General features: G+C 53.7%; 1 protein-coding gene across 1 annotated transcript in view; it reads left to right on the forward strand.

The window, feature by feature from the left end:
- The first annotated feature begins 1,090 nt into the window (after window positions 1-1,090).
- LTBP2 (latent transforming growth factor beta binding protein 2) overlaps window positions 1,091-15,740 on the forward strand; it is a 113,583-nt gene continuing 98,933 nt past the window's right edge. Inside the window, exons 1-2 of the mRNA XM_037832298.1 lie at window positions 1,091-2,115; window positions 9,780-9,850. Of these exons, the coding sequence (XP_037688226.1) occupies window positions 1,622-2,115; window positions 9,780-9,850 (565 nt within the window). The 5' untranslated portion in view covers window positions 1,091-1,621. The remainder of the gene's footprint in view (window positions 2,116-9,779; window positions 9,851-15,740) is intronic.

Raw genomic sequence — 15,740 nt, forward strand, 5'->3', positions numbered from 1 at the left:
GCTTTGTAGGTCAAGATCAGGAGTTGAGGCTTTATTCCAACACTGGGTGTTAACTGTGCATGCCCATCCTTTGTGTGGCATGGAAGTGGGCATTGTAAATTGCTGTCTTCCGTCCTGCTCCTTCATTCTGCCTCTTGACTTAGGGAACAGTAGGCTTAAATAATGCACCAGGAGCAGCCATGCTTTTGGCCAGGGCTTTAGGCATCATGGCAGGGGCCATGAGTGTGAATGATGAGCTGATTGTTGAGGGTACACAGAGGAGTGGCAGTTGGCATTGCACCCCTCCCCCCTTACTGCCAACACAGGAAGTTGTGAGTCCACATCTCTCATCTGGGCTTGATCAATTAGAGGCTCATGAACCACCACCACCACCCCGCCACCCCCCACCCCCGCCCCATGTCGAAATTCCCGAGGGAGTGAGAGGACAAGGGGGGCAAGTCCAGAGGATGGACCCCGGAGCCAGAGGCAGGAGGCTGGATTTCAGCCCCTTCTTTGACACTCGCCGTCTCACTGAGTGGCCTTATTCAAGAGGTTCCAATGCTTATTCCTCTGTGAAAAGAGGACACCTCTTCCAGCGTCAGCCATCACCACCCCAGACCCAGGCCCGACCCTGACACAACAGAAAAGGGATTAAGAACCAAGAGCGAAGGAGTCGAAGGGCCTAACATGAAGGGGATTTGGGCCGGCGGCGAGGGTCACTGGGGAGCTTCCCGTCCCACACACCCCGAGGCCACAAAGTTAAGTCTCCCGCTCCGCTCGCCACGGGACGGCCAGGGACGCGGCCAACTCCGCTAGGGGGCGCGCGCCTCCAGGCGACCTGCCAGCGCCCCCACGTCCCGCCGCCGAGGAGGGGGGCGAGTGCCTCGGTGTTGCCCCAGCGCCCACCGGCACCCGGCGTCCCCAGCGGCCGGGGCGGGAAACCAAGGGGCCGGGCTCCCTTTCCTCGGACTCTAGCCATGTCATGCAGGTCTCGGTACCTCTCTCGGCTTCCTTCAGACCTTCAAGTCTTCATCCTTGGTCATCAGAGCGGGAGTCTGTTTCTGAGGTCGAGCGAGAGATAAACTTGGGACGGCTCGCAGCTGGAGCTTGCCCACCGCCGGAGAGCGGTGGCTCAGTTCCCGCTGCCCCGGCAGCCGCCCTCTTCCCTAACGGCCCTCGGGTCAGCTCTGCGCCTCCCCCAGCTCCTCAGGAGTTAATCCCCCTCGCCGCCCGCTTGCTGCCCGGTGCCAAAGTGGGTGTTGCTGGAATTCCTCTCTCCGTCTCCCGTAATGAGGGGGCTGAGCTGTCCCTCCGAGGAGGGGGCATGGTGTGGATAAAAGAGACGAAGAAACCGGGAGGTTTCCAAAAATAAAACTCTCCGGTTCCGCTTCAAAAGGCTACAGTGAGCTGGGAGAAGGCGCGAAGGTGCAGCCTCTCTCCGCGCCCAGCTGGAGACCCAGAGCGGACGCGAGGCGCAGACCCCGGCGGTTACACCGCCCAGCCCTCGCTCCGGGGAGAGCCGCTGTCGGCTGATTCCGGGCCTCCCTAGACGCGGAGCGCAGCCCGCCGGCAGCTCCGGTGCGCCGACTGAAAGCCGGGGGTGATTCCCCGCGCGCGCCGCTCCCCCGCCACCCCCGGCGCCATGAGGCCGCCGCCCGCCGCCCGCCGCCCAGTGTGCGCCCTGCGGAACCCCTGGAAGGGTTTCCTGCCTCTCTCCCTGGTTCTCTTCGTGGGCATGGGTCATGCCCAGAGAGACTCCGTGGGGAGATACGAGCCGGCTGGCAGGGACGCGAATCGGCTGCGGCGCCCTGGGGACAGCTACCCCGCGGCGCCCGGAGCCAAGATGTACAGTCTGTTCCGGGAGCAGGACGCGCCAGTCCCGGGCTTGCCGCCCACGGAGCGGACTCAGCCGGGCAGGGGGAGCCCCAGAAGTCCGACTGAGGTGGGGACCAGGAGGCCGCCCCGCGCGCAGCAGCCGCGCCGATTCCAGCCACCTGCGCAGATGTGGAGAGGCAGTCCCCTGGGCCAGCAAGAGCCCGCACCCCGCGCCCGGGCCGCCACGGTTCTGCCGCGCCTGAGGACCCCGCCGAGGCCCGGGACTGCGTCCCCAAACCCGCCGCGAGGGCGGCTCACAGGGTGAGCACGCGAGAGGGGCCCAGGGGGGTGTGAGGACGAGGAGTGAGGGTCGGGGCTCGTGTGCGCGCGCTGGTGGAGCGGTGGGCAAGGGAGAGTAGAGGGTGCCGGGCTTGGCCCTTCGACCCCTGGCCTCAGTACTGCGGGGATACAGCACCCAGATCCCGAAGCCGAGGCTGGGAAATCTGACCCGCTGTTCAGGACCTGAGAGAAAAGACCCTTTGGCACCAGCTCTCCTGGAGCCACGATGTGAACTTCTTTCCCCAAGGCGCCTCTTCGTTCGCCCGCTCTCCTTAGCCCTTAGCTAATCCGTGCCAGCAGAGCCGCAGCGCTGCTGGGATCCGAGAGGAAGTGCGGTGGGGGCGGCGGAGCGGGCACTCGATCTTAAGCCGGGATGTGAAAGATTGAGGGGAGGGTTTGGGGGCGCAGCAAGTGAAGGGCGTTCGGGGAGCTAGGGAGGGAGGCAGATGGATCTTCTAGAAGGAGTTGGCAACGGAGCCGAACGTGTTGGGTTGGGGCGCGGGACGGCCTGGGCACGCGGAGGGCTGGGCATGGGAGTGGGGGTGGGCACGGGCTCCCGGGCACGTCGATGTGGCTGCGGCACGGTAGATTTGTGGGGAATTGCATCTTTGTGCACATGTGCATCTAAGTGTCGGCGACTCGCGCACTTTGCAAAGCTAAGCCTCCCCCCAGCCCGGCGATTTACTCTCTGTGGTCCCCCTGGGCACCAACCGCTGCCCGCCCGGAGTGCTCTTGCAGCTTGGGGAGGCTTCCCTCGCCCGCCCCGTAGGAGATCATCTTGGCTGCGGGGCTCTCGACATTGCCTGAGCATGACAAATGTCTCCGGAGTAGAGGGCTGGGTGGGGGCGTGATTGGGGAGGCTGGCAAGGGCTCTGACCCAGGTCTCCATCTGTCTTGGGCTGGGTTTAGTCTGCTGCAGAGCCTGAAGGACATGTGTAACCCCAGTTGTACTCCTGAAGAGGTTCCACCTCAGGGCCTTTGCACTGGCTGTTTTCCTTGCTGGAACACTCTTCTTCCATATTTCAGCACGATTCATTTCCTCTCTGCTCAGAGAGGCCTTCTCTGACCAGTCCTGCTCCATCTCTCCCTTCACCCTGCCTTATGTTTCTTCATAGCACTCATCTCCATCTGGTATATTATATATCTATTTGTTTATGTGTTTATGGTCTGGCATCCCAGCCCACAGTGATGTAAATTCCATGAAATCAGGAACTTTGTTTTGTTTATTGTTGCGTCACCCCATTGTCTAGAACAGAGCCTGGCCCATTGTTGGTGTTCATTAAGTACCTGTTGACTGAGTGGATGGACTCCCTGGAGCCCTTCGAAGGCCCAGAAAACCCAACTTAAAACAAGCAGAGAGTAGAGCCATGCACTGTCGAATCTCTTACCAAGTTTCAGTTTTTGTTTTTGTTTTTGTTTTTGTTTTTTTTTTCCTGACGTGAGCAAGTGAATACATGCTTCCTAACAGCTTGTGTACAGAGAGCATGGGATAGGGGATGGGGACCCAGAGACAAAGGCATTGTCCCTGCCGGGAGAGCAGGTTACTTCAAATTGAATTGGAGAAATGAACAGTTATGTACTAGTGAACGTGCTTTCTAGTACTGGAAGCTTTATGCTAAGTGCTAATTAGTGGGATGGATGTGGCTGAGGAGGTCAGAGGAGAAGGAGACCCTGTGAGTGGGAAACCCCCACCCCACCCCACCCCAAGCTTGATTGGGCAGTAGGTGAAGAAGCAGAGAGGAAAGGGGAGGTGGCAGGAGTGGGGCCCAGAGGTGAGGGTGGTGTGCAGGTGCGGTACTGCCCAAGGCAAGGCCTTCTCATTGCTGGTACTTGCCCAGGGGCAGTAGAAGAGCCATGGGGGCTGAGACTGGAGGGGTAGATTGGGCCAGATCATGGGGGACTTTATGCTATAGGTGGGGGAAGGGGGGTAACAGAAGGGAGGGTGTGGAAAATGGGCTATTAGAAGTCTTGAAATGAAGTGGTGGTAGGCAAATCAGATCCTCGCCAGCATAGGGCTGGTGGGTGTGCACATGTGTGTAAGGGCATGGGCTGGGAGCCACACACAGGCACCTGCTAGATGCAGGTGCACACATCACATCATGTGCTGAGCTTGACTACTCTCCCAGATTATCTTCTGTAGCTTTGGTGAAGAGCGGGTTCCTCTAGCACTCCAGCCAGCCGCTCATGTCAGCCAGGGAGGTGCTGAGTGGCAATCTTGTCCATTGGCTTCCTCTACCCAGGTCCGTTCTGGTTAATGGCTTCTGGCCAGACTGACCAGTATGGCCATTGCCTTGCTTACTGGTCAGGGCCAAGGATCAAGTGCCATCTGGTGGTGAAGCTGGGAACTGCCTTACTACTGTTGGAGAGTCTTTCATTTATTCAACCAATGTTTGTAGAAGGTTTCCCATATGTCAGGCACTGTGCTGCACCCTGGGAATATAGCAGTGCCCAAGACAGAGTCCCTGTTCTTATGAAACATGCAATGTAGTAGACATTTATTGCACACAACAAAGATTTATTAGGTATGTGCTAAATGTCTGGCATATAGCAACAACTAGAGCAGGAACAGTTCCTGTACTCATGCAACTTACAATCTACAGGGGCCTTGTTAAGCCAGTGTTTCCCAAACGTCAATGATTCTCAAACCAGCCTCACAGCATGTACCTTCACATTTTTCCCTTTCTCCCTCTTGTTCGTTCTGTTATGAATATCTTTCTTTAAATTAATACACTAAAAATTACAGGATTTTGTGGCCTATTTTGAAAATATTTTATATTACAAAGTTTTACAACATACAAAAATTTGTGGAAATAATGGAACTCACAATCCAATTTTATCAAGCCTTAATAGTTTGTCATTTTTGCTTCAGCTTTTTTAGTTGACATTTCCTTTATAAATACGCCACTCTCCCCAGAGTTAACCACTACCCTTAATTTACTTACAATTCCCATGTATTTTTCATACCATTTCTAAAGATGCATGGATCCATAAAAATAAACAATGTTGGTTTTGCATATTTTAAACTTACAACAGTGGTACCACATTGAATTGCCCTTCTATGATTTATTTTTTCCCCTTCTCATTTGACTTTTAAGATTTAACCATGTTAATATAATTAGCCCAAGTTTATTCATTTTAACTGTTGTATATTATTCCATTGTCTGAATCAACCATACTTTATTTATCCATTCTTCTGTTTTTGGACAGCTAGGTGAGTTTTTTGTTTTGTTTTTGTTATTACCAACACTTGACTCATTTTTCTACATAAATAAATTTATTTTAAAGAGAAATTTTGTATCACTATCATAAGCTGAAAATACTACCACTTGACATAAAGAGAAGGTAACTGTAGGAAAAGTTGAGATGAAAACAGAATATCCTAAAATTCTAATCAGAAACCATTATCTTAGGAAGCTCAACCCTGCGGCCTGTTTTCCCTGTTGAAAAGGAAACTGGTGGGTGTTGGAGGTGGCTCTGCAGTGAGGACTCAGCCTCAAATGGAGTCTTTCCACTGACCTAATCAGGCCCGAAAGATCACTGAAAAGGGAATCACTTTCTCAACCATGTGATTCAGCACTGTTGAATGCTGTGATCGTGTAAACCTAAAACCCCCTTTCCTACCCTCAGTGCTGCTCATCCCACTTATTGGGACTCACTGGATTAAGTGAAACAAAGATTATTAAACATATACCATGTGTCTGGCACTGTGTTAGACCCTAAAAGCACAAAGAAGTATAAGAAAGAATCTTTAAGATACCCAAGGTAGAGACAGACACAACCAACAACTGGAGACAAAACAGTGCTAAGTGCTCCCAGCAGATGGAGAATGGGGAAGGCTGGATAGACTATGTCAGAGGAGGTTTTACCCAAAGGAGGTGACATTTGATCTGGAAGTCTTGGAGTATGTGAAGGATTTCAATCAGCAAAGAAGAGAGGGATGGCATTCTAGGCCGAGAGAGTAGCTTAAGCAAAGGCATCAAAGCGTGACCATATATGGTACAACTGGGGAGTGACAAACTTTGTATCCCTGGAGGGCCACAGCCTTGGTTTTGGATGGTTGTGGAGACAAGGGAAGGGTGGTGGGGACAACAGGCAGGTTGGCTTTGTGTAGGCAGTGGAGAGCTGTGGGAGGTTTTTAACAAAGGACCAGTATGATTGGATGTCCCCCAGGTGGGACAGCAGCTGTCCCTGTCTGCCTGCTAGGATCTTAGCCAGATGTTCCCCAAGGGCTGGACAGTGATGCTAGATGTTTGGCTAATGTTTGCTGAGTGGTGTCACCTGGGAGATTGGGCTCATGAGCTCTGAGCAGTACCTACCTTCCAGCAAGTCAGAGCTGCTGAATTGGATGCCTCAACTACTCGGGCTCATTTGCTCTCTCCCCCTGCCAGACCCACTGAATGGTCATCTCCCAGGTGGTCACCTCTCCAGACCTGTACCTGGGCTCTGCTCTTGGCCTAGAATGGATGCTCAAAGGCCCCCATTGGGTACCGAATCCCTCTTGAGTGCCCTCCCAGCCCCAGCCTGCCTCCTCAGCCTGGTCAACTTTCATTCTGGCCAGTCCTCACCCTGGCCCTGCCATCCCTTATTGGCAGGCAGAGCATGCCGGGCTGCTGCTTCCCAAAGGCAGCTGCATCGCCGTCCTGAGGGTATGTGGGATGACAGCTGGCTCAGGGGACCTCCTGGGGCTGGGCTCCATGTCATGACCTCCCTGGCTAGGTGGGCTCGGTCCATGCTGTCTGGGCTCCCACTGGCCCTAGTTCTTAGAAAATTCCCACAGAAGGCAGCTTGTTTCCTCTCACAGACCTCTTTTTTTTTTGCAAACCTCGACCCTCCCTAGCTCCTTTCCCTGCTTTATTTCCCCCAATGTGTCCATCACTCAGGTGACACATTTTTAAACTTGCCTTATTTATCTTATTTCCTCACCCATTCCTGGAACACTGCAGGTCTTCAATATATAGTTGTGGAATGCGTGAATGAGTGAATCCCACCCCTGCTGTTTGCTCTTTCCGGTACCCAGTCCACTCTCTACCTCTTGTTGCTCTTCACAGCTGACCTGCCTCCAAGCTGGTGCTTGTCACCCCCCTGCTGTGAAAGCAGAAAGCAGAGCGGGGGTGAGGGCAGAGACAGAGGGGCCACCCGACCTGGGCTGGCTGCGGAGCAGGGGCTGGCACCTGGAGGCCCTGGACCCTGACAGGTGAAGCAGAGGCCTGAGTGGTCGACCAGGACAGAGGGCCTGGGTGGGGCTCAAGAGCCAGGGCAGGGATGCCAGCCCCTCCCGATGAGGGACCAGAGTGTGGAGCCAAAGGACAGGCCTGAGGCACCAGCCAGGGAGCAGGAGGGCCAGGTGGGCAGCAGGCCCACCATGAGGGGTGAGCTGAATCCATCTTCTATTAGGGTACACACTCAGAAACCCTGACTATGGGAACCAGTCCCTTCCTAGAACCTGGTGACTTGGACCCTGGTGGGGAGGAGGGCTTCCTGGGGCCAGAAACAGCTGAAGGCAGCGGTCCAGAGAGGCTTCGAGGTGGGCAGGGTGGGGCTTGGCTCTTGGCCAGGGCAGGGGGGCTGTGCTGGGTGCTCCCTGAGAGGCAGCTCCCCACAGCTTGGGACCAATGAGCCAGGACTGGGCCTCAGCTTTTCCAAGCTGCAGGAATTTATTTTGAATTCTTTGTAAAGCTCCAAAAAAACCACACAAGCTTTGGGGTCCACTCCAATGTTAAACAGACTCCTAAACAGGACCAGATGCTCGTCATGCTGGCCACAGCATTCACAGGAATGGCCACTCTGCTTGGGCCTTCACGTCACTCCCAGGCCTTGTACTTCTACTCTGTGGTTTAGATGCCTGCTGGGTAAACAGTTTCTGATGATGATGATGATGATGATGATGATATCCACGAAGACAGAGCCAGGCCCGGCAGGGGTCACACAGTCATCCCCTAGAGATTCTTTGGGAAGAGCCCTTCTGGGAAGTTACCTTGGTGCAGTCATTTGGGGTTTTAGCTCAAGAATCCAGGCTGGTGAACCCGCTGGTGGGGCAAGGCTGCCAGGAAGGTCTACTGGCATTGACCCTGGTTCTGGGGGACTCCCCAGATACCAAGCAAACACTGAAGGCAAAGTTGGGAAAAGCGTGGGTGCCCTCAGCACCAGCACCAAGGAGCAGCTGGGGAAGGGACCCTAGCCTCCACAAACTCCCATTAGCCTCCCCAAAGCCTCCCCAAATGAAAAGAGCGTGCTCACCATGCAGAGGCAGCGTAACCCAAGTCCCCAGCCCGTTTTCCTCCCAGCTTACCGTTCCAACTTAAACAGAAAACCTAGACCCCTGTGCTGGTTTGGATGTGTTATGTCCCCCAAAATGCCATTATCTTTGATGCAATCTTGTGTAGGCAGACATATTAGTGTTGATTAGATTTTGGAATCCTTTGGGTGTTTCCGTGAAAACGTGATTCAATCAACTGTGGACAGGACCTTTGGTTGGATAATTTCCATGGAAGTGTTGCCCCGCCCGTTCAGGGTGGGTCTGAATTGGAGTACTGGAGCACTATATAAGCTCAGACAGAAGGAGTGAGCTTGCTACAGCCAAGAGGGATACTTTGAAGAATGCTTAAAAACTGAGAGAGTAGCTGCAGATGGAAGACAGTTTGAAGAAGGCCGTTGAAAGCAGACTCTTGCTCTGGAGGAGCTAAGAGAAGACAAATACCCCGAGAGCAACTAAGAGTGACAATTTTGAGGAACTGAAGCCTGGAGAGGAATGTCTTGGGAGAAAGCCATTTTGAAACCAGAACTCCAGAGCAGACGCCAGCCACGTGCCTCCCAGCTAACAGAGGTTTTCCAGACGCCATTGGCCATCCTCCAGTGAAGGTACCCAATTGTTTATGTGCTATCTTGGATGCTTTATGGCCTTAAGACTGTAACTTTGTAACCAAATAAACCCCCTTTATAAAAGCTGATCCATTTCTGGTGTTTTGCATTCCAGCAGCACTAGCAAACTAGAACAATCCCCTATTCCTAAGTCCCCCTCACAGTACCATGCCCCAGCCTGCCTGAGCACTAAGGCTCTTCCTTGGGTGCACTTGTTGGTAGGTGATGCATATGCACGTCCTTGAGTCTATTTTCTGTGTGTCTTCCAGGTTCTCTTGGATTGTCAGCATTGGCAGGGCCGGGACCCTGGTGTCTATATTTTGGTGAGAGTCACTGTGGCGTTAGAGCCTGGGCTTAGAGTTGGGCCAACCCAGGTTGGGTAGCCTTGGCCAGCTGCTGGAGCTCTCTGAACTGCTTGTCTATCATCTTCATGGTCACTGTCACTGCTCCTGTCAAAGGCTTTCTTCGTGTCTGGTACTTTACATCTCCATCTCATTGACCATCACAACACAATTAGGCAGGTCTTATTATCTCCACTCTACAGATGAAGAGAGTGAGGGTGAGGGGTTACTGTACTTTTCCGATGGTACACAGAGAATGGCAGAGTCAGGATTCAACATTAGATACGTCTGATCCCCAAGGGCCTGCCCCTGGGCCATGCGGCCTTCTCTACAACAGGGACAGTCTTCCTGGCCTCACTGTGTCACCTGAGGCCCTGCCTGTAAAGGGCAGGACCACCAGATGGGCTCTGAGTGTCCCTGTGCTGACCGGTTTTGGTGACCCCACAGGAGGAACGTCTGCGGGGGAAAGTGCTGCCCAGGATGGACGACAGCGAACAGCACCAACCACTGTATCAAACGTGAGTGCCCCCCGCCCCATCCATCGCCCCATCTCCCTTGGAGGTGGGCCAGCCTGGGGAACTCCAGACCCTGGAACAAAACTGCCTTCCCCAGGCTCTCTCCTGAAGATGACATCCCTTCCCCGGAGTGGAAGCAATGTGTGGCCGGACGCAGGGGAGTCAAAAATGCCTCCGACCAAGAAAAGCTTCTCAAATGAAATTCCCACTCATGTTCTTGATGTTTTCTGTATTCGCCTTCTGCTGCCTCTCTGTGTCCGGCCCCTTGCCCTGCTCCTAGGGTCCCTTTGGTGTCCACATACCCTTGTGATCTGCAGAACACACCTGGCCCCAGGGCTGCCTCATCGCCCGTTTCCAAGGCCCATTCATGGCGTGTGCTATGGGAACCCACTGCCCCCCTGCCACCATCCCCAACCATCCTGGCCTCTGTCAGGCACCCTCCCCGGATGGTCGGATGAGGCTCTGCCCCCAAGTCTGAGGCAGTCTCCCCTTGGACTGCTCTGAGCCTGGCAGGCCGGCCAGATGAGAGAAGAGAGCTATATGGGAACCAAGGGGTTGAGAGCTAGGAAGAGCTGGGACCTCTACACCCAAACTTTCCACCCATGGTGCCTGAGGAAGTCACAACAATGACAATGATGAGAGTCTATTCCTACATAGCACTCATCTTGTGCAGGGTGCACTTTACATATCCTATGAGGCAGGTGTTACCACTGTCCATTTGGCAGATGAGAAAACTGAGGCATAGCAGTTAGGTCACTTGATCAGGTCATATAGCCAGAAATGGCAGAGCTTGGATTTGAATACAGGTAACCTGACTTCAGGGTCCCTCTTCTTAATCACTACATTCTGCTGCCAGATGTCTTACCTTATCTTTCTGGGCCCCACTTTTTACATCTGTGAACTGGGATGACAGTATACTGCTACTATTCCTTCTCCCCACCTCCCCTCCTCCTCCCCAGCTCCTCTTCCTCTTCCTTCTGCTACTTCTGCCACTACCAGCAGCTGAGTATCTGCTATGCACCCAACACTGTGTAGGCTCTTCATATACATTACCCAATTAAAACCCTCAGTAATCCTACACAGTTGGTATTTAGTTATCACTCCTACTTACAGATGAAGAAACAGGCTCAGGTTGGCTAGGAAACGTGGCCAAAGACACCCTACTGAGATTGCAGGAGCTGGGGTTGGATCCAGAAGTCTGACCCCAGAGCCCTATACCTTTATCCGTGGGGCTTTTTTCCTTCCCAATGCCAACTGCAGCTGGGGCATTCTGGAGTTTGGGATCCCCACACGTGTGGGGTTTTGAGAGAGCTCTTTGGATCTTACTCCTTTGCATCCCAGCTCTCCAGATCTTTATGACAGCTCCAGGAGGGCTCTGCCCAACTGTCCCTCCTGTAGCTGCCACTGCCTTCTGCCAGGCCCAAAGCTGTGAGGCTGCAAACTCTGTCTTGCCAGCACTCTTCCTGCCTCAAGATCAAGTGCCCAGGCCCTTTTCATCATGAAGATGACAGAGTTTATGGAGTTCCCGGAGCACTGATTGAATGCCCCCATCACTGGTTCTCCAGATGCCTCCGGAGATGGGGGTGGGATGAGAGGCCACCAACTACTTTCTTTTCTTGGGGGGATGGGAATGCTGGTTCACCGTGCTTTTGGGTTCTGCCTCAGGTACCATGTCCCTGGCCCTTAACCTGTCTGAAGATGTGGCTCAGGCAGAATCTTGGGTCTCTCTGAGGACCTCCAAAGAAAGAAATCAAAACTCAAAACCCCAAACCAAACAACAAAACAGAACTTCTGCCTCAAAGCCCTTTCCTTTCCAGGGAACCTGGATTAATGGGGAGCTTTCAGATGACATGGCCCTCTGTGGGTAGGGGCAGGGTTGGGGAAGGGACACTCATCTCTCATAATTTTACAGTGAGCCTTGAAGAGCTGGTGACTTGCCCAAGGTCACATGGCTCATTAGAGGAGGATCTGGGGCTCAGAGTCGGCTCTGAGTGACTCCCCAGGGCAGAGGAGCCAGGGATCTGGGTGGCCAGGTGGTTTTACGCTAAGCAGAATCTCTGAGGTTGGGACCTGGGCACTGACATTTTTTTAAAGCTCCCTAGACAATGCTAGCCAGGGCTGAAAAGCACTAAGCAGATCTGGTTTGGGGTCAATCTTAGGAAGATCTGCGTCAGGGCCCAATTCAAACTTGAGTGCTCCCAGGAATCCCTTGGGGATTTTATTAAAGTGCAGAATTTGTTTCAGCAGATCTAGGGTGGGGCTGGAGATTCTGCATTTCTAACAAGCTCCCAGGGGAGGCTGAGACTGCTGGTCCAGGGACCACACTTTGAGTTGCAGGGCCTTCCAGGACTCTGGAGGCCTGGAAAGGGATTGGGGTGGGAGGTGAGATGAGGGTTGGTATGTTCTAGTGAGCTAGACCTTTGCCAGGAGGCAGAGTTGGCTGGAGAGAGTGTTGCTGAGATTTGAGTTGAAGCTGGAACAGGGTGGCTCCAAGGGGGGGAGGGGGTGCATCTCACCGGCTGCCCGAGGGGGTCTAGGCACAGGCCTCAGGCAGGCCCTCAAGCCCTGGAGGTTCTCACTTTCCCAACTTGCTCGTGACTTTCCAGTGTTAGTCTCTGCCAAAATGGAGTTTCAACACTGGAAACTCGGGGTTGGGCAAGTCTCCAGATTGTCACAGTCCCACACTGTGTGTGCACCCTTGTCTCAAGCCGGGTGCTGCTCCAGGATGCTGCCAATACTCACTCCAGACTCACTCCCTCCACCCTGGGTTACTTGCCCCTGTTGGTTCTCTCCCTGACCCCCTCATCCTGCTGCACCCCGGGTCGCCCCACCCCTGACCTGGGCACGCAGGCTGGCAGCTCTTCTGGAGCAAATTGCCATCGGGCATCAGGCTTTCCTACACAGAGCCTGCTTGCCCACTGATGGACTGTGTGCTAATTAGCTGGCCCAGTGCTGTTTGCTTGTTGCTGTTTTGCTGCTAATGAACTTAACAAGAACCACGTGGGTGGCAGGGGTGTTGGCCCCGGATGGCTGGGTCCAGAGCTCTGTAGAACATGGGGCTCTTGGCTCCACACCCCATCAGCTGGCTCCCTTGCTTCCCGCCGTGGCTTTGTGTCTCCCTCTCCCCTCCCCATAGCTGCCCTTCTGGCCTGAGTGGAGACGCCGATGCTGAGCAACGCTCGTGGTTCCATCTCAGCAGTTTCACACACATGGGGTGCCTTCCCAGGCGGCAGGAGAGGGGGGCTGACAAGGAGCAGTGTGTGACATTCCCCACTGCCGAGAGTGAAGTCTAGTCCCAGAACAGTGTGGTCTCTTCCAGATATCTGCAGGGTGCAGCCCACTGCCCTTGACGAGAGAGTAATGGCCTCTCCCCACCCCCTCACCTCCTCCCACGTGATCCTAGATGGCTGGGACACACCAGCCCATCCCTCCCTCTCTCCTTCTCCCTGACATCCCCACTCCTGCATCGCTGCTCAGTCACCGGGCCTCGGGGAGCACCCGTGTCTGCAGGTGCCATGGCTGAGGCCTGCTCTTCCTTCTACCTTGGTGGTGTCTTGTGAGCTGCGCTCTCGGTGTCTGCCTTTCCCTCTGGCTTTGCCAGCTCTCCCGAGTGATTTACGTGTTTGTGTATTTGCACAGGCAGCTGACTCTGGAGCCTGCCTGCCTAGCTCAGCTGAGAGGAAGGACCCTAGGGTGTGGGGTGACAGTGTCCTATCTTCCTGTTTATAGTTGCTGCTTTCGGATGACTGTCCCATCTTCCCAGACTGGCTCACCCCCGTTGCCACCCCAACAAACACGCAGTTTGGGGGCTTCCCCTAATGCTGGGGAAGGGGGTTTTGAGAACTCCCTGAACTCTCATTTTATCTCAGCCTAGTTGCATGGGGGCTGGGGATGCTGTGGCAGGATGGGGGGTGGGGGACAGGCTACAGAAGAAGGTCCCTGTAGCTGTTGAGGAAGGGTCTAGACCCAGGTGCACCCTCAGCCCCGAAGCAGAGAGGCTCTGGATTAAGAACATGTGCTCTGGATCCTGTGCCAGGTCCAAGAAGACTTGGTTTGAGTCCCAGCTCTGGGACCTCAGGCCAGTGACTCATCCTCTCCTAGCCATAGAGCCTCATCCATAAAATGGGTTTAATAATCTCTATATAGAGTTGTGTTTTAGGATTGAAAGCAACAACACCCCAGCTCTTACTTTGTGCCAGGCACTATTGTAAACACTTTATATTATCAATTTTTAATCTTCACAGCAACCCTATGAGCTAGATTTGATTCCTATCCCCATTTACAGATGAGGTTAGCTGTTTGCCCAAGGTTGTGCAGCTGGGAAGCAGTGGCGCCTGGCTGTGGATCCAGGTAGCCTTTCTCCAGAGTGCCAGAGCCTAACACTAGGCCCTCTGCTAAACGAGCAGATATGTGTGGAGAGCCTGGCACAGCTAACTGGAGAATTTAGCTGGTGTTTTTACTGCTAGATCCAGGAGACTGTGCTGGACTGCCCAGGTTTAAACTCAAACTCCACCACTTAGTGGCCGTGTGACTCTGGGCAAGGCGCTTACACTCTCTATATCTCAGTCTCCTCTTCTGTAAAATGTGGCAAATATTAGTCCCTCCCTCACAGAGTTGTGAGGAACAAATGAAATAACTCAGGTCAAATGTTTAGTTCAGGGCTCAGCAACTTCTACGTGCTCTACAAAAGTCTGGCGTTGCTTTGAGGGCAGGGGCTGTGTCTCACTGTCCCCGACATGCAGCCAGTGCCAAGTGTGTGTCCCTTGGGCACAAGGTAAAGGCTCAGTAAGTGTGTACTGGATAATACAGGTCCCTTCATAGAGGACCCCTTCTGCTGCTCCAAGTTCTATTAGACCTTCCAGAAAACACTCATGGAGCTCAGGGGAACCTGGGGATAGAGATGCTGGAGCCAGCCTGGGCCTTCTTGCTCCAGGGCCACCGTGTGCTTGGTGAGCATTGGAACTCCTTGCTCAGCATTTTCACCTCTCAGTCTATGAGGACCCCATCTCTCCTACGTGGCCTCCTCCTTGACTTCCCTGTGGGAGCTTATGAACCTTAAAATGACCCCCATCCCAAAGGGGAAGAATTTGTCAAGGTGGGTAAGAGCACAGCTTTGGAGCCTGATCCCCTTGGGTTCAAATCCTTGCTCCATCACTTATGACCACAGTGGTCTCAGGCAAGTTGCTCAACCTCTCCAGGCTTCAGTTTCCCCCTATAGCAATTGGGATTGAGACTAGTACATACAGTAGTTATGAGAATGAAGTGAAGTGATACATGTAAAGCAGTCAGCCCTGCTGTAGAGGTAAGTGCTTAACATTAGGGAAAAGGATCAGGGCAGGGATGGGATTTTCATGCCCTTTACCGACTTGCTGGGAGCTGCCAGGAGCCAGAGACTTGAATTTATGGGCACCCTAAGGGAGTGGTGGAGATAAAGGTGGGAGGTGGCTAAGGTGGATGATTATATGGTCTCAGTGGAGACCCAGCTAATATGAACTGTGTGGTCCCAGAAAAAGGCACCGTCCATCCCCCTCCTCTCACCACCATGTGGTGGGCACCTGAGATCTTCCTGGTGGGCAATGTGTGTCCCCCTGAAGCTCTTTTGCTCAACAGAGTCTTTAGGGGATGTCCTTGCCAAGTGCTGGGCCCTGTTCATACCCAGCAGAGTGCCCGGCTCTCTGAACAGACTGGTGTGTTAAAGGACTGAATGAGCAAATGTGTGGCCTGGTTCCCCTATCTCCTGAGTTCCCAGCTGCCTTTTCTCAGTCTCCTTCAGTACCCAACATCTAAATGGGACTTTCCCCAGATCTTCCAAATACCCCACACCAAGGAGGGGGTCCATGGGAGCCAAGCCAAGCAGTACTTGCCACCATTTATTGAGCACCAGTAGAACTGC

This window comes from Choloepus didactylus, chromosome 4 (assembly GCF_015220235.1).
Source record: "Choloepus didactylus isolate mChoDid1 chromosome 4, mChoDid1.pri, whole genome shotgun sequence".
Classification (NCBI taxonomy): domain Eukaryota; kingdom Metazoa; phylum Chordata; class Mammalia; order Pilosa; family Megalonychidae; genus Choloepus; species Choloepus didactylus.